We start from the raw sequence: 18,345 nt of genomic DNA, 5'->3' as shown, positions 1-18,345 counted from the left end.
CCATGTAGTTACGGTTCAGAGAAACAAACTAGCGCAGGGTGTCACATGACCCCGACGCCGCGCTCCCATTGGTCGGTTATGTGGCTCGCTTATATAACGCGATAATATTGTATAACCGCGACATCGCGGACGACTGTAAAGTTATTCGGAACAAGCTCACTTTTCTTCCTCCTTACCTCCGTTTTACATTTTATACGTCAAGCAGGTTCGCTCACCTTGAGTAAAATGGAATTGTATGTTCCTTCGGCTCGAACTGTCACTTTAATCTCGCTTTCTGGGATCGATTTATTTAGTTTAGTTTTATGTAACACTTTATATAAGCCTTGTTTTTTCGCCTGGTTTTGAAACTGCTCCACATTCTATATGATACTTATGAAACCAATATGGAGAATACTAATTTTTATGACACCACCTATACAGGTTATATATGTGTGAACACTGATATTATTTGCAGCAGGTAACTCCAATAGCTGTGACCCAGTTCGGGGAAGGGATCTGCAGAACCCAATGACAGACAATCCTTTTTGGATCACTGCAGAGGAACTCCAGGCTGCTTCCAGGGTCAGGCTTGACCTGTATGGCCATATGTTACCTAAGACACCCATCAACCTCGCAAATTGGCCAGCCTGCTGTGTGTACTGGTGTGTTATTTCCCAACAGATTGCAGGCAGCAGATAGAACATGAAGAATGAGGACAATGGTGGGACAGCACGGGGACAGCAGACTGGATCTACAGAGTTCATTTCACAGGGTGGCTGATGAAATATGTTTGCACGGGTATCATTCCAACATGGCGTTGTTGTTGTTACTGTGCAATAGCCCCCAAATCCCAGAACGACCAGACATCGCTTTGGATGATGAGTACATTCTAATAAATCTATTGGCTTTATGTTTTCATCCCTTACATATTCGATTCTAATTAGGGCAAAAACACACTTTAATGCTAGTTTATATTTTTTTTTTTTTTTGTCAAAACTCCAAAATAAACATTTGAAAGGCCAAAAAGGTTACCTTCTGAATAACATACAGAAATTACTAAAAGGGAGACCGAGGACAGTATAATTATACAGAAATGATTTCATCTCTGTTAAACATCCACATCAATGTTTCGAGACACAAACAAACCACTGAATTCCTCCCGGTATCAGTATCTGGCCATGGCTGCCAGCATGAGCTGCTATTCACATGCTAATGAAATGCTCTGCAATTATCAAAGTATTAGTCAAATCTGCTATTTGATCAGTCATTTACTCTCCTTGAGTTTCTACTCTCAGTCCTCTTGAAGGATTAGCCATTTAGTGATACAAAGAACAACAGAAACATATAGTTTTTAGCCATTTTTAGGACACTGGCTCGGCATTATGTATCTGGGATGACTAGTAGTGGTTTTTTCATGGTCACATGCAACATGGACACAACCTTCTTTTCTTTCTTACGACACAGGCTTGGGTGACCTACATTTAACATTCAGCCACAGTGTTTTATAATTTGCCTAAATCCTGTCAATGCAGCGCGTTAGCACTGGGTTACAGTGAATTCTTTTTCTCCCAGCAGTAAAGTAAACCCCCGTCTTCAGATCACAGTTCAGCGAAACAAGGAGAAGAGCTGAAAGAAGGCGACGGGGCTCTCTGCCACTGAGAAAACAAGGTGAAGCTACTGGAACGACTGGTTTGGTACCTGTGAGCTGATTTAGACTCATCGGGATTAAAAGAACAGTCTCAGGTCCAAGGATGAAGAAAACGTTATTAAACAGTAAAAACATCATGTTTCTAGCCCATCGTACAACAACCACAAATTATTTTTATTATGGTCTTATGATCTGTTGTTATTGTTTTATGCTCATTGACACAGTAATAGTATGCTCTTTATATCACTATAATGCCTGTTTAAAATAGCCTGATAAACTCAGTTTGCAATTATCTTTATATTTGTCATTTTATTTGCAGCACATCCATAAAAAGACGTTAAAAGAAAAACCATGACCTTTGGCAAAGGTCCCCTGTAATGAGAATTACCAACAACTCCAGTAAACACAACAAAGACTTCCCTTAAACTCACAACCTGCGATGGTCGGTCTGGTTGCTTATTGTTTTATATGTTTCCTGCAATAAATTTGTTATCTTGCTTCTGAAAGCTTCAACAATAAAATCGTGGAATCCTGCTCACAGAGTTCTTTTAACAACCTGTTTAAAATGAGCAGGTTTTATTTGAGTTTTTCTTAACAGTCCCAAAACTGTCAGATTTCCCTTTTCCCCTTTATTTTTCCAGTCATTTGGAGAAGAATAGCAGATTTTTATACCGTGAGCACATGATGTTGTGTTGTGATTATGCAGGCAGGAACACGTGAGCGCCTGCTCAGCTGTTTGGAGAGCGGTCAGAGCTCCAGGAGGAGAGCGAGTCTCAATAATTTCCTTCAATCTGCCGATCGTCCCTGTTTTCAGTACAGGAAAAAGGCTGAAAAGAAAGAAAGCACATCATTACTGAGGCCATGTTTCTTTACAGGTGGTTCAAACTGTAATTCGAAGGTATACCTGAAAGCATTTTCTTGCATTATCCTCGTTGTCATGTTTTTGTCATCTGTAGTGTCTTTGGAGGCAGACAGTGATCATAGTTTGGACCACACGTGAGTCCTGGTCTGAACACTGTGTTTTTTATATTATTTTCTAATGGAATCATCACTCATTTACTTGCAAACAAAGTGCAAATCCTGTGTGTCACCTGTGTCACCTCCACTCCCACATATATTTAAATGATTAAAGGATTACAACACAAAGAAAGCAAAGGGATTTTTATACAATGAAATCAAATAATTTAATCTTTAAAACAATATTAACATTTTGAAACTGGAGAATGTTGCAAACCGCCTGACAGATTCCAGATAAACGGCTCCTCCATCCACAGAAGGAGAACCTTAAAACGAAAGATAAACAAAAGGCTTCACAATAAAAAGATCAATAAAAAGAACCTACAAGGAAGCAGAAAGAGAAGTTCGCCGCTTCAGAGTGTCTCTGACAGTTTACCGGCGTATCGATGTGAAGATTGCAACGTTGGTATTATTAAATCGGGAGGGTTGTATAACCGGAACTCGCTCCATTGTCATCACGCTTTCTCTGCAGAGTGCATGATGTCCTTTATCAGCAACACGTGACTCTGATGCCATTCAGGAAAAATGTACGCGCCCAGGCACGGGTGCACACACACACATACACACACACACGCACGCGCGCACACAGCACCTGTCGGCCAGGTCAAGGGTGTGATTTTCAGCTGGCGTGAGTGAATAATGAGGGAGGAGAGCAGCAACATGTGAGCGCCTGTCCTGCTGGCACATGAGACAGGAGGGGTGGAGGACTGGGCTCCACGGTTGCCACGGAGACCAGAGCAGTCACATTTACCCCCTACACCAAATGAGCGCACGCACAAGTGCCTAAAAGGGACAGTGATCAGCATGTTCCTTCTCATTTCGGCTCCCGTCTCTCCTGTCCGCAGCCTCTGATCGGAGCCGATAAAACTCCCTTCCTCGTGTGTTCTCTCTTTGCACCGACTGTGTTTGAATAGCACGTTAGTCAGATTAGCCTCCTGCTCATTAAAGAGAAGCGTCCACACACACGCCTGGCCCTGGGGCACCAGGGGGCCGCTCCGTATCTGAGGCGCAATGATTAGTAGCAGGTTTTTGTGATGACCCTGTTTATGATCCGTCCTACCACCCTCCATCTTTACAGGTAAATTAACTGTGTGCACTCACGCATGCAGAAAATTAAAGAAAAATCTGTTTTTAGAATGTGCTGTTAATCATATTTGTGTCAAGGCAGATATAATGTATGATGATATAAAATTATTGAAATTGAAGTACTAATAACACGGAATTTAATCATGCTTTCAAACTTTTAATTCAATTTCCCCTTATATCAGACTCGCCACTAGATGACACTCTCAGGACAGGTGATGCGCAGCTGGGATCACGTGGCTGTGGTAACTAAGCAAACACTGTCGAAATCCGCGTGTTTGTGTGCGTGTGACTGATCTTATAGTTGCTACATATTGATTAACAAAATATTCATTCCACCAGCAAAGTGGGGACATTTTTCAGGTCCACACAACTTCAAAGCATTGTCTGAGGGTTAAGACGTGATTTTAAGGTTGACGCTGTGTGTGTGTGTGTGTGTGTGTGTGTGTGTGTGTGTGTGTGTGTGTGTGTGTGTGTGTGTGTGTGTGGTGTGTGTGTGTGTGAGAGAGAGAGAGAGAGAGACAGACAGACAGACAGACAGACAGAAACTGATATCACTTTAAACTCTAGTGTCGTGCACGGAAACAACTTGTTTAATTTTGACATCTAAAGGTCACATATATCCAGGTTCTATTGTCCAGCTCAAATAAAAGACGTGGCCTCTAAAACTCTATAGATAATTTGATTCCACCATTTACTGGACACCAGCTCCCATCAGTGCTGCTGGAGCTGATTCCTGGAACCTGCTGTGACTAATGAGATCATAAAGATGCATTTGGTTATGAGTTATGAGTCATGCAGACTCTAACCTACAGGAGACTCACGTTCAAACGTCACAAAAAACACAAGAATGTTGGGAGTCGAGCAGCCAACAGGAAAAAGAGTCCCGGGGAATCTTCAGGGCAGGCGTTAAGGCCGTTTGGATCATTAGAAAAACAACGTGAATGACTAAGATTGATGCGTCCTATCTAAGCAGACATCTGGTTCCTCCTCCTGGACGACAGCACACGGCAAAATTTGAGGAATTTCCAGGAATTCATGTGTAAAATTTACACAATGTGCAAAGGCCCATAGACACACACACACACAAATGCAGCAGCCAGAAAAAAACAAAAACTATATAAAGGAGATTTCTATTTGACCTTTGAGTGTCGACAGTGCAGGGTGCTGACGCGTCACACTATATTCTTCTGGGTGCCTCCAATCAACACCAGCAGTAGATGGCGTTTCTCACACCTGTTACCCACCTGAGTATTAGCCTGAAGTATTATACCTGAAGGTGACATGAAGTCTAAAACAGGTTGAAACATTCAACTGGTCCAAGTAAAATGTGCTGGTGCTTGTGAATCGCTACTTTCAGTAGATTGTAAAAGCTTAAGAAGTTCAAAATGCCTTCTATAACCACGTATATCTATTATACATATATTTAACGCTTCATAAGCCCTAACGAAAAAATGCTATCGGTGTAAACGAACCTGAAATAACCGTTGGCACACAAACGCACCACATGAGGGAAGACAAGGTGAATATAGATAAAGGAAATGTTGAAGCAAAAAGAGATCCTTTACAATGGAAATCAAATATGTAAACCAGTTCCACATCATAAAAAGGTGAAAAATTCCGGCTCACGATGAAAGGAGGTGCAGCTTCCCCCTGATTCTGGCTGTGTGGAATAACCCAATAAAGGAAGCTGCTGGTCTGACTGATGGATGATGTTTGTCTGACTGTCTGACGGCCGTCATTTAACAGGGCATCATCTTTAATTTAGTTGCTGCCTTATTGGACTTCAGGGCTGGATGATCAACGTCCTTTCATTAGAAGTGCTAAAAGCAGCACAACATAGGCAGGAAGTTTGATTCTTAAGCCAAGTAATTCTCCCCAGTTTTGCTGCACTCGTGATTGTTTTGGCTTTGACGTCCCGATAAAGTGGGTTTTATTGACGCTGCGGGTGGGCGGCTCATCAGACAGGCCACATATTGTCTGTGTAAATCATCCATCTAGTCAGAGGCAGAGGAAGCACATTTCCTTAGGTGGGAAAGAACGGCCATTTAATCAATTTAATCACTTAGTCTGAACCTGAAAAGCAAGAATACGGAGACTAAAAAGACTAACAACTCTGTTCTGAGGGCATTTAAATAATAAAACAGAAGAAAAAGATGGCCATTATCAGCATAAATATAAACATTTACTCTTTACTTGCTCACAAGTTAACGTGTGTCACAGTCTTGTTAACCCCTTTAATCAGAAATATATCAAATAGTCTGTTTCTTCTTGACAACTATTTTGCGCACTTAACATGACAAAGTCGTAGAATATTGAGAAGAAATACATTAGTAGAACTTGTGTCATGGTGAAGATCACTCTACGGTGGATCTCTATTCCCGCCACTAGATGGGGCCAGATCTAACACACTGGAGCGTAAAAGGAGCCACCAGATCAAAGCTGTGATTCAATCCAATGTGGAGAGCTGCTGAGACTTCAAACAGAATAAATCTGTGCATGTTTCTGATCAAGGCTGCTCAGAAGGAAAAGATTCCTGCATTTGCAGGTTGTTGGCGGAATGAGGCAGTTGTTTTGAGCTCCTGCTCGACTGGGATGTGCAGGTGTTGGAGGAGACGTTCAGGGACAACCGAACAACTGTCAGCGGTAAATTCTTGACTCTCTGTGCAGCGATGGAGAGAATGGAAAAGGGACAGTTATGTGCAGTGGGAACGATTGTGTCTCTCGACGGTTCACTCTCACAAACGCTGAATTTGTGCCTGATTTTCTTCAAATATCTAAAGCTGAAACAGCCAAAGGAGAGTAAAAAAGGAGTATTTTACCTACTGACTGCTGGAATCACCAAATAATAAAGAAACTACGCACAAATAAACTGATAAATATGGATGTTATAATCATTTTAGCTATGGGTTGTTTAAAAATTGCATTAGTAACAAACAACTATATCAAAAAAGTTGGAGCAAGCTCAGTTTAATCGAGTTAGCGCTTCATATATATATATATACAGTATATACTGTATATATTTTTTTTTATTTTTTTTTGTCTGTGTATTCCAGCCCACAATTGAATTATCCGGCCACGTGGGAAATGAACACAGAAAGTTGTTCATTTTCATCAGCGTCCTTGTTCTCTTACTTTCTGCTGCACAGCATCTATTTTTTTCCCTCCATCTCTGTTCTCGCGCCCCCTCAGCACCAGTCGTCAGCGTCCTCTGACTCACATCAGTGTTTGTTAATGGAAGGCATCTGTCTCCAGCCACACATTCGTCCTGCTGCTGAGGAGGCCCCTCTGCCGCCTGGTGTGAAAAAGAATCACATCAAATTGCTCTTTTATAAAAAAAAAAAAAGGCCCTTATTAATGAGTAAGAGCGCCTGCTGCGTTGCTCAGCTTGCAGCTTTAGTCAGAAAGAAGCCAATAAAGCCCAGAAACAGGCGCTAGATCAATACTTTCAAAGAATTTAGATTATTAGTAGTGCTGGAATGTATTCTGCACCATTGACCACCACTGATTTGAGAAGTTCCCAGAGTAAATTTAGGGATTTATTACTTGATAAAATTTAGGGATTTATTACTTGATAACTGGTATAAACAGTGTAAATGTCACACTGGAAGATTTTGATTCTAAATGTTGCAATTAATGGGCTAAAACCAGAATCTAATTCACTCAAAATTGGGCTTCATTGAAGCAGGAATCAGCTGGTCCTCTCTCAATTACACTTAAGCAAAGGGATTGTGGCGGCTTGAATTCAGTGGGGGGAAGAAAAATCGGAACTTGATCCTGTTAGATCATTATAGCCTAATTTGGCCACAACTCACGGCCGCGCCAGGGTGGAGCGCAGCCCTGGATGTAACATTCCCGGAGCGACACTTGGGCTGCATCGACCACATGAGATGTGACAGTCTGAGTCATTTTAAAGGTGAGGCCACACTGACTTACGGCTTTAATAAGGGCCCGAGCATTGATGTGCTGCAACACAAAGGGATGTGGACTCATTACTGCTGTGGCTTGATACGCACCCGGACCAGAGACAGGCTATCGGCAATATAAGTCAGCCCCCCCCCCCCCCCCCCCCCCACATCAGGCCTGTTCTTTTTGGTACATGTGTTGGAGGAAGGGCGAGTAGGCTGTTTTCCTCAAATCGCTGAATCGTCATTAGGAAGGTGGGGAATTAATGAATCCCCTACCGCCACCCTCCCTGGCTCAGTTCGTACCCAAATCTCATGGAGTGCATGAGTGGTATGAGTCATGTGACCACTGTGGAACAGTGACTCAAATGACCACGGCGTGGAAGGACGTAAGCTCAGCTTGAGTAAGTTAATTTAGAGCCCAAATTCACAAACACTGGTTTACAAACTGCACTGCTGTGACCTCTTCTGTCCTTAGACCAGGGGTGGGCAAACATTTTGATGCGTGGGCCACAATGGGTTCTAACATTTGACAAAGGGGCCGGACCAGGAGCAGATGGATGGATGGAGTGCTTTGGTAACCTCACCTCATTGGAGAAAAAATACACATCTTGGGATATGGAGAAAACATGTGCTTTAATTTCAAATGAAAATGAAGAGAAGCATTACAACAAAATATCTGACTTTGGAATGAGTCTTAAAACACTTAAAATCAAATGAATAAAATGTGCCTTTTAAAAAAAATAAAATAACCATTTCTATTTTAAAGCACTGAAAGTTCTGTTATCCTTCAGGATATCACCATCACTCTCCTCCTGACTGTCTTTTTTCTAGTGGGAAAACACCAGAATTGCAGTGAAAATTTAACATTAACAAGGTTTATTCATTTAATTTTTCAAGTTTGGCGGGCCGGATTAAAACGTTTAACGGGCCACGTGTGGCCCCCGGGCCTTAGTTTGCCCATGCCTGCCTTAGACCCTCGAACTGAGTCAGGAAAAACATTAAATTCTTGAAGGAGAGCCCCCAGATGAGGGATCCGTCTCCCTGGGACGGGCAGACAAGCAGTACTGAAGACACATGCAGACACCATCAGCATTAACATCAGTAAAATACAGTTTCTGGTCATTATCACCAATATTGGCTGTGTTCCAGTCTGTCCATAGATGGTAATAGAAAAGAAGGTAAATAAGAGGGAGCGAGAGCATGAAGAGCCTTACAGATGAGGAGGATTTTAAATTCTACTCTACGTTTTACAGGGATGTAGAGAAGAACTCTCTTTTCCTGGTTCTACACCTCAGCAGCTGCATTCTGGACCTGCTGTAGAGTCTTTAATGGCTTGTTTGGGCGGCCCGATTGGTGCGCTGGCTCATAAAAGGAAGACAGGGACCGGAAACCATCCAGCTGGTGTGTACAAACCCAGCTGCTGCTGAAAAACAATTAGCACTAAAGCGTGCACTGGAACCCACTAGACTGCAGGTCCCTGTAATGTGGTCTGTGTGAGTGAGTGTGTGTGTGTGTGTGTGTGTGTGTGTGTGGGTGTGTGTCCCACAGGTGTGTTCTGCAGCGGGTTTTGTGACGGCACGTCATCCTCATCACAAGGAACGTCGCAGTGATTCGACCGTTTTGAGGGGCGTTTGCAGCTTGACCCACTGACCCGGTCCAGCCAGTACAGGACGTGGAAGAGCAAAGGGGGGGGCCATGGAGCCCCCGTTGTTGTTTCAGTTAAACAATGAAACTGACCGATTACTTTTACCACATTTGGACCAGTGTTAACACCATAATTCTGTAAGAACACAAGTCAATTTAGTGGCTACGTTTGTGTTTTGCTTCATGCATAAACAAAGGTAAATGACAGGCTGAGCCCAGAAATAAGTGATAATTAAATAAATAGTTTCTTACAAATGTCCACATCACGTATTTGGGCTCAGTTAGTCTGAGCAAACGTTTCCATTCAGCGACACCATGGAGAAGATCAGCTGTTGTTGAATGCAGGGATGGCTGCTGACTGTTGTGTCTCAGTAGAAATAGAAATTAAACACTGTGCTTTAACTTTAGGAGCCGGCAGGAACAATCCATCTATTGAGTGAGAGACCGTATAAGAGGGATGTGATTCAGGTGTTCCCTTACGTAACGGAGACCACACACACATTGTGATTTGTTGTCCTGGGTCATCAAAGACCAACAAAACCCTGAAGATCAATAACAGCAATGCCAAAGTTCGCTGATTGTCACTGACCTGAAAACAATGGGTCATTTTTGCTACATTAACAGCTTTTGCTTCAGTTCTGGTCCAGTTTAAGCAACATGAATGTAAAAATCTGTTTTGGGAGATGTGGCTGCATCTAGTGGTGTACATGCAGATTCCAAGAACACTGGATCTTAATAGATGTTATACAAATAAAGCTGAATTGAATTAATAAGTTACATTAGCAATGACAAAATGTCATATTCTAATGTGTTGGCATTAGTGGGGCGAGTTGAGCATCTACTCAGGTGGACCCGCATCAGTCTTTCTACCATATTCTAAAGTTTAGTCAACAAAAACATCTGCTCATGGTAATATGCACAATAAAAACATACATTATAACAGTTCTGATGACTTATAATCATCTGTAAGTGTAAAAGAACAACACTCACCATTGTTCATGCTCTTGGTTAAAAGGGCTCGTATTGCTCCATGAAGCATTTCGATGGCATTTATACTGAGAATATTTCACGGGAAAATAGTGCAGAAGGAAATATGGATATATGAAGTGTAGCTGAAGAGCTCCCCATTCGCTCTACAGGTGATACACAGTTCACTTGGACACTAAGTTCACCTGAATCACAGATTCTTTTAATCATACAAAGGTCAGCTCGTGATGTAAAGTCAAGTGTGAGAACATGCGTCCAGGTCCTGCATCAGCATCAGGCGTGTTAATTATGGCAGCGTGTTGGCTTTATCTGCTCTGTGCAGTTAATCCCTGAACAATGGATGTGATCCCTGATCAGATTAGAAACAACAGAGATATTTACAGAAGCCTCTTACAGTGAAACGGTCACTGCAACAGGGAGCGAAGCTGAACGTGTCGCTCTGTATATAGAAGGTATTAAATAAACATGCTCATTAAATCCATTCACGCTCACTATAGATTCGGTGACCACGCACAGCTTAAGTACAGCAACAATGTTGCTACAATCATCTTTCGCACACCTGTAGATGTTGGAGAATGCATTTTTCACCCTATATCTCACCTTACTATCCAGAAAAAATGGAAATACAAAAGTTAGTCTACAGGTGTCATACTGGTCCACATTTCTGTCTTCCACAAATCTCATCAATCATCATTTCCCAAACATGCTGGAGATTCCAGTCATGTTTTCCCAACTTACCAATTTGACATCAGCCTTAATGGAATGAATCCCAGAGAGAGAGAGAAAGAGAGGGGGAGCAGAGAGAGGCAGAAAGAGAGAGGCAGAGAGAGCTCGAGGGAGGATTGGTCACCTCTGCGTAATAACAGGATACCAGTTAAACTGCTGCAGGCACAGGGCTCAGACCACACAGACGTTTGCTGGGAGACCCAAAACCAGTCTCCGAAGCCGAGTGGAGTTAGGAGAGGAAGAGAAGAGCCAGAGCCATGACTCTCACAACTGTGCGACAACTTTTTCTGCTGTACTTGCTGTGGCTGTGTGGAACTTGGAGCACAACAGGTGGGCGAACATTCCGCTTTATTCAGACTAGAGAGGATGATTTGGACTTTGAATGATCATTTTCTCAGGTTTGAACCAAAACTATTCTCAAATGAGAGAGCAAGGGTTCCTTTTTTAGCACCAACATCTGTTTTCTGCCTTTATTGGCGTCAAAGATATCCAGCGACTATTGAATGGCGCCATTCAAATTACACAAGCTGGCGCTTCACCACCTTTGAGTGACTGACAACATTTCCTGTGTTCTCCCTCCAGCAGCCAGCCCTTTAAATCAGTGGGGAGATGGACGGCTGTTCAAGGTGAAGAGTTTCATTTTACACTGATAAGAGCACCCAGAACTGTTGAGAATGAACCAGTACAGCATAGTGCACCCGTTTACCAAGCGCTGCCTCGTTTGTCGGCAGGTTCGAGACATCCACAGTGGAGACCAAGGGGATGTTTTGTGGGGGGACCAGAATGAGGTGCGTTACAAACATGTTTCATGCCTTTTTAGATTGAAACTACATTTCCCATCAGCCTTCAGTTCTACTCTCAGTTGTTTTGATTCAAGTGTAATTAATATGTTTGTAAGGATTGTAACATGTTGATAGAAAAGAGGGGACAAAAGAGGGGACATTAATGACATCTGCCAAGGTTGTTTTTTTTTTTTTTAATCATCAGAAAAGTTTTGATTTCTGTAGGATGAATGTGACAAATCATCAGCACAGTGAAATCTCCTGGAAATGCTCCTTTAAGCAAAGCTGATAAATATATTGGCATTGCTATTTAGAAAATATGCTGCTGAATTGTGATCTTTAGATGATAACATACGTTCTTTTTGCCATGGTATAAAGTATCTACTACTGAGCCAAAGTCAAAAACACAATAGGAATTCAATATTTGTGGTTGATCACTTTAAATTCCACTTTGTCTTAACATCAATTTGTGACTAGTTCGGCCCGAAGTTTAACACCAACTTAAGGACGACAGTAAACTTTGGTGGCCATCTGTACAGTTCATATTTTACTCATGCAAGTTGTTGAGAAGCTCCAAATAAGCCTCATTAAATAACTTTCTATATGAAGAAAAATAGTTCCTCCATGTCCCATGATGCTTTGCTTTAGTGTAAACGAACAGCTGAATATTAAGAACATTTCATTGAAAAGATTTTTCTTCTGCTTTTACATAGGAGCAAATCCAGAATGTTTTCAAAAGAGTAAGTATTTAAATTCAGAACTCATTTTTTGAGGATTTCTCAGTGGAAACGGGTCACCGACTTTCTATATTTCCCTCGTAGTTCCTGTTTCATTACTCCAAAGCACACAACTCTGTGGGAGCCGTACAACGCGAGGTGAGCCAGGCAAGCACATGAACATTGCCATTTTTAGGGGGACATTATCGTGTAAGAGAACTTTTAGACCCATTATGGAAGATCTGGCAGCATCTAGTGGTGAGAATACAGATAGCAAGGATTTGTTCCTATATACATTCAAATATAAGAACAAATAGAGAGCAACATTAAACAATTAAGACCGAAGAAATGTGCAGCTTATGGGTTTATCTTAGGTATCGGGTCACGTGTTTTTAGTTGATGTTACAGATCTAAAATCATCTCCTCCCTTTTCAGTCTGACTCGGTTCATCCTTTGATGCGACTTTCCCCAAAGCTTTCCCAGAGAAGAAATAAAAAGGTGGTTCTTTTGGTAAGAAAACCAAACATACGGCACTTAGTTTAATTCTTCCTTTTTTATCTTAACCTTGTTATTTAGTGTCCCTTAACAGACTTGACTTTAAAGTGTAAATATGTCACATTTCCCCCTAAATAAATTATATCAAGCTACAGAAACAAGCAAATAGAGTCATATTGAGTAAAGAAAAATAGCACAATAACACAGAGTCAAAGTTACATTCATTGGATGTGTTTACCTTCAATTGCCACTGACAATGTCTTTTTTCTTCCCAATGACACAGAAGATTCGCGGCCTGCCGGAGGGGATGTTGTAGAAAGGAAAGAGGAGAGAATGTAAATCAGGCGTCGCAGAAGAGCAGCCGATTGTCCCCAGAGGACGGAGAAACAGGGATCTGTGATGTGTTTTTCCAGACAGAAACATGAGGCTTTGTTACCAAACAGTAAATTCTAAGTGAAACTGTGGCTGCTGTGTGTCTTCCTGCTTCCACACGTGATTCTCTCAGCACAAATCTGCCCTGGTGGACACTCTTACACCACACGGGAGGCTCTGCGTCCAGGCTGCACACTCAAAACAAGACAGGAAATGTCTTTCCACACAGCACATGTGACCCCCCACAACATTTTATGAGTTAACCAAGAAAGACTGCTCAGATTATTTTGGCAAAGATGTGAACTTGGGTTTAATTTAATTAAACTGAAATGTACATGTACATTTGGTGAAACAATAATCACATAACAATAAAAAAAAGTGTTTAAAATTTGCGTCTGATCTGTTTTTCAAGGTTCGGTTGTGTGCGATTCCGGCCTTGCTTTTCCCTGCAGAGCCGTCCAGGAGAAGATCCAGCACCAAGGTCACGGGTTTGATTCCCTCCAGCGGAGTGTCCGTGAGCAGCACTGGGTTGCCATGACTACTCTGCATCTCAAAAACATGGCAAATGTTAAGATTTTCGGCACCTACGCAGCTGTTTCCTTTATTTTTAATCGTCCTCGTCCTCTGAACTGTCTTTTCTCGTGGGCATTGAACATCTGATTGACGACATCAGCTTGTCTTCAATTTTTTTCTTGGGGTTCTCCTCCAGGTCGGTCGTCACCGCTCCAGTCTCTGACAACCTCCACTCCAGCTCTGATGGGAAACAAATGAGACACAGAATTTCATTTGTAAATCTTCCAGAAGATGTGGCGTTAAACTGCATTAGTTTCCATTGTGGGTGATCCAGGGGGAGGTTATTAATCTATCAGATTGCAGCAAGGATGGGAAAACAGATCGTACCTTCAACTTTGAGGTTCATGCCTCCAAAGACCAGTGGGCCGATGAACTGAGCCTTCATCTCTCCCTCCAGATACACAAAGATGGTGGGCAAGTTCCGGTCAGGGTAATTTGGGATGCAGGTGGTGGAGATGGACTTAAGGAACTTGGTCTGGGGGAACTTTCTGGCCAACTGACTCATGTGCTGGTTGATGAGGGCGCACAAAGGGATGCTGGAAAGGAAGCGTTGGGAAGTCACGAGCAGCGGTCTCGTAGTTTCTTTTCAAACGCTGTTGAAGATGTTAGTGAAGCTGGGTGACCCTACCCTTGTTTGTAGAGGTGCAGCACCACCCAGATTCCTTCCCCGGCCTTGTTGACCTCCTTGATGTAATCCTGCCCTGAGATTTCTCCAACAGTTCCAAACACATTCTTCATCTGAGCTGCCTTCCACTCTGCCAGACGCTTCTGTCTGCAAGGAGGCAACAAACATTTAATTAATTCGGACTTTTCCTAACGGATCTGAAACCAGAATGATTTTTGAAAAAAACAAATTGTTTTTAATACAGCAATTACATTTGTCACACTATAATTTATTCCAACCTACTTTGGTCCAGTTTGGTGACTCATTGACATTTGAAAACCAGTTGACTGGTTGACTTAAACTACGTATAAATGCAAATGTATGAAGGTTGCTCCTTACATGGCAACGGACACAGACAGCTCACCTGTACATCTCAATAGCAGCCTCATCCTCTTCACCAAACTCATCTTCGTTCTCCTCTAGTTCATCCAGTGTCATGTCCTCGTAGGTTTTAACTGTGAGGTTAAACAGCACAAATCGTCTCTTTTCAAAGATTCCACAAATAACCCTTAAAAATATTTTATATATTTTGTTATTTACTGATTTTACTATTTTATTGTTTTTTTTTTACTGAAACATTATTTTTAACCTATACTTTGTACTGCTGTAACAACTTAAATTCCCCAACCACAGTTCAAATAAAGTATCTCAGTAATCAGTAATTGTTTTAAAAAAACAACAGTTTTGAACAGTTTTTTAAACAAGCGATATTTTCTTTTAACTTCTAATTTGGAAAGTTTAAGAACCACCACAGTAAAATATTGTTATTTTTACAAACAGTTTCTCTTACCAACAGACTGCTGTTGGAGGACCAGTTCTTCCTCTTCATTATCTTTGGGTTCTTCTTTGGGTGGAAGAATGCCTTTCTTCCTCAGAATATCGTTCCACTCCGTATCTTCATTTGGGTCCTGGAGGAAATAGATTATAAATAACAGTAACATATCTGTTGATGTCAACCATGACAACAGAAACGAAGTGGTGCCAGAGTGATATTTGCACAAGCAGACGGTGTTAGCTAAAGATGTATCTAGTTTAGAAATATGAATTAAATTCAGGGTTTGATTAATCTCATCATGATTTATGCAATAAATGGATATCCAACTGTGGTTTACAACCATTGGTTTTCAAGACTGAGAGGCTGTCTTGGTTTTTTATATACATTTATATAATCTCTTCCTCGCCCTCCTGGGCGGTGCCTTTGGACTTGAGTCTTCTACCAGAGGCCTGGGAGTCTGAGGGTTCTGTGCAGGATCTTAGCTGTTCCTAGGTCTGCGCTCTACTGGACAGAGATCTCTGATGTGGTTCCTGGTATCTGCTGGAGCATCTACTCAGGTTGGGGGTTACTGCCCCTAGTGTCCCCATCACCACTGGGACCACTGTTGCCTTCATCCCCCACACTCTCTCCATCTCCTCCTTCAGCCTTTGGTACTTCTCCAGCTTCTTGTGTTCCTTCTTCCTGATGTTGCTATCACTCGGGATTGCTACATCTATCACCACCACTGTCTTCCGGTGTTTATCCACCACCACTCTGTCAGGCTGGTTGGCCACCACCATCTTGTCAGTCTGGATCTGGAAGTCCCACAGGATCTTGGCCTGCTTGTTCTCCACCACTTTCGGGGGTGTCTCCCACCTGGACCCTGGGACCTCCAGTCCATACTCAGTGCAGATGTTCCTGTACACTATGCCAGCCACCTGGATATATCCATGTATGCCTTGCCTGCCAACATCTTGCACCCTGCTGTGATGGACTGTCTCAGGGACGTCTCCACACAGCCTACACCTGGGGTCTTGTCTGGTATGGTAGACCCTGGTGTCTATTGCTCTGGTGTTCAGGGCCTGTTCTTGTGCATACATAGATACACATACACACACGTATGTATATATACATAATACATACCCACACACACACACATACATACATACATGCAGCCATTTGTTTTGCTGCATTTATTTTTCTAGATTCTTCCGGCTCGGAGATATAATTTATGTTACGATAAGTTGTTGTGATATAAATAAATTCACGTTTGATCTGTCATAGATTAAGCAGCAACGATAAACATAATCTAAAAAAACCCCACGTCCATCTGTCACAGCAGTTTCTTCTGTAATTCAAAAATTTGAAGCTAACATTTCCCCAGCGTCTCCTTTACTGGTCTAAATATCCAACGCTCCGCCCTGCTTTGGAACAAGGTTCACACAGAACGGGTGAATAATTTATGCTGTATAATCTGCTTCGTTCTGATTAAAATCCATTATTTCAAAGTTTAACAAAACTTCTACTAACCTGCATTTTGAAAGAAGAAATGCTCTTGTGAAATCACACCGCTGCTCTCCTCCCAGATGCGGAAGCAGAAAGACCGTCCAAAAAATGATTCCGCTAGAAACAACATGCCGGAACTTGTACAAATGCTAAAATAAATGCCCGAAGTAAAACATATTCCATACTAAAAAATATACCACACTTATTTATCGTATGCATATATTATCCTAAACAATGTTTAAGCAGTTTCAATCTATTTTTGTCAGGTATTTACGTTCTGTAGTGGGACATCAAAGAGGGTTTCATATGGGACAATAATAAAAGTGACACGTACTTCCTTTTGCGAGCAATATAACCATAAAAGGAGTTGGATCGCGGTATTCCATTTGTGGTCAAGGAGAGCGACACCAAACAGGTGCTGCCATTCGCCCTCCATCCAACAGTTTAAAACACACACACACACACACACACACACACAGCACACACACACACACACACACACACACACACACACACACACACACACACACACACTTGAATAGGGGAAGAGCTGCTACATATTTTTGTACACAATCGTGTGTATATAATATAGGTACACGCAAAAATAAACAAATGAAACAATTCTAAATTATGAGACAATGGTCAATTCAATACCTCGAAATATATACAGAAGGTACTGTAGTATTCATAAACCTGTGACCAACTTGTTAAGGTTTAGCATATCATACTCTCTTAAGGGCAGACTTTTGTGGCTCACATAGCGTTACAGAGCACAGAAATACATCAGTTTACCTTTTGTTATAATATTAATGTGAGAGGGGTTGACATTCTAGGCTTATTGTGAAAGAAAATAATATAATACAATATACTTGTAAATTACAATTGCCACCGCGAGCACCTGAAGCGCGTCAGCGGATCAGCCAATCACAGGAGAGCAGCCACTCGCTGCCGGAAGTGGCGAAAGTTGTTGAAATCGGAAGTCGAACGATGATGTCTCACTCTGCCCTAATATTTATTTGTTTGTTTGTTTGTTTATTGCTAAGTCAGGAGTTCAGTTGACGTACTTGCCAAATGCGGAACATTTCGAAGATTTCTGATTTTGTGCCATGCAGACCAATATAAACAAATCTGACACTCCAGTAATTTTTACTTGTATTGTTGTTTAGTTGTTTATTCTGCTACCACACCCCAGATTAATATATGGTTAATATATTCTTAGTTTACCTTCTATTTATCTTATATGTAATTTGGAATAAAACTAATTCCAATTGCTGTGTCTCACATATGTTTCCCAAAATAGTGGCACATATAATACTAAAGCTAGGATTACACTTAGCATTGGTATTACATCATTGATAAAAATTTTGGTTGACTTATTAATATGCTTGGGCTGCTGAGAATGTTATTGTAAGTGACCTGAGTGTTACATTTATAGCTTATAGAATTTATGTAAGATTTGTTTATAATCACTTCTAGTTAAATTTTTGGTAT

The 18,345-nt window shown here is 41.6% G+C and overlaps 2 protein-coding genes and 1 long non-coding RNA gene across 4 annotated transcripts; 1 reads left to right on the top strand and 2 right to left on the bottom strand.

Annotated features, from left to right (window-relative positions):
• Window positions 1–1,909: 1,909 nt before the first annotated feature.
• Window positions 1,910–3,618, bottom strand: LOC130531422 (uncharacterized). Its single transcript, XR_008952097.1, has 3 exons — window positions 2,970–3,618; window positions 2,532–2,586; window positions 1,910–2,454 (listed from the first exon to the last, which is right to left on the bottom strand). It is a non-coding gene; the product is annotated as an uncharacterized LOC130531422 (long non-coding RNA).
• Window positions 3,619–10,666: 7,048 nt separating this feature from the next.
• Window positions 10,667–13,749, top strand: nms (neuromedin S). Of its 2 annotated transcripts, none has more exons than XM_057044356.1 (7): window positions 10,667–11,322; window positions 11,578–11,618; window positions 11,724–11,780; window positions 12,488–12,514; window positions 12,596–12,649; window positions 12,926–13,000; window positions 13,269–13,749. In XM_057044356.1, exons 1-7 carry the CDS (start codon window positions 11,250–11,252, stop codon window positions 13,299–13,301), a joined length of 360 nt encoding a protein of 119 aa, XP_056900336.1. In that variant the 5' UTR covers window positions 10,667–11,249; the 3' UTR covers window positions 13,302–13,749. The 2 variants fall into 2 exon arrangements, with proteins under 2 accessions (XP_056900336.1, XP_056900325.1); XM_057044345.1 differs by having other exon boundaries at window positions 10,680–11,322; window positions 11,575–11,618.
• pdcl3 (phosducin-like 3) lies at window positions 13,640–16,971 on the bottom strand. The gene is made up of 6 exons (XM_057044330.1): window positions 16,879–16,971; window positions 15,385–15,502; window positions 14,959–15,049; window positions 14,559–14,702; window positions 14,258–14,466; window positions 13,640–14,110 (listed from the first exon to the last, which is right to left on the bottom strand). The coding sequence occupies exons 1-6, from the start codon at window positions 16,882–16,884 to the stop codon at window positions 13,965–13,967; spliced, it is 714 nt and encodes a 237-aa protein (XP_056900310.1). The 5' UTR covers window positions 16,885–16,971; the 3' UTR covers window positions 13,640–13,964.
• Between the last annotated feature and the right edge of the window lie 1,374 nt (window positions 16,972–18,345).

The sequence above is a fragment of the Takifugu flavidus genome, chromosome 1 (assembly GCF_003711565.1).
Source record: "Takifugu flavidus isolate HTHZ2018 chromosome 1, ASM371156v2, whole genome shotgun sequence".
Classification (NCBI taxonomy): domain Eukaryota; kingdom Metazoa; phylum Chordata; class Actinopteri; order Tetraodontiformes; family Tetraodontidae; genus Takifugu; species Takifugu flavidus.
Note: the sequence above shows the minus strand (reverse complement) of the source record. Positions and strands in the feature narration are given on the sequence as shown.

Bases quoted from the DNA above. Each gene is read 5' to 3' on its own strand.
- nms (XM_057044345.1), top strand. From the start codon at position 11,250: ATGACTCTCACAACTGTGCGACAACTTTTTCTGCTGTACTTGCTGTGG. The intron at 11,323-11,574 runs GTGGGCGAACAT...TTCTCCCTCCAG, and splicing joins TGGAACTTGGAGCACAACAG to CAGCCAGCCCTTTAAATCAG. The intron at 11,781-12,487 runs GTGCGTTACAAA...GCTTTTACATAG, and splicing joins TGTGGGGGGACCAGAATGAG to GAGCAAATCCAGAATGTTTT.
- pdcl3 (XM_057044330.1), bottom strand. The intron at 14,467-14,558 runs GTAGGGTCACCC...CTTCCTTTCCAG, and splicing joins CTGCACCTCTACAAACAAGG to CATCCCTTTGTGCGCCCTCA. The intron at 14,111-14,257 runs GTACGATCTGTT...GTTTCCCATCAG, and splicing joins CATGAACCTCAAAGTTGAAG to AGCTGGAGTGGAGGTTGTCA.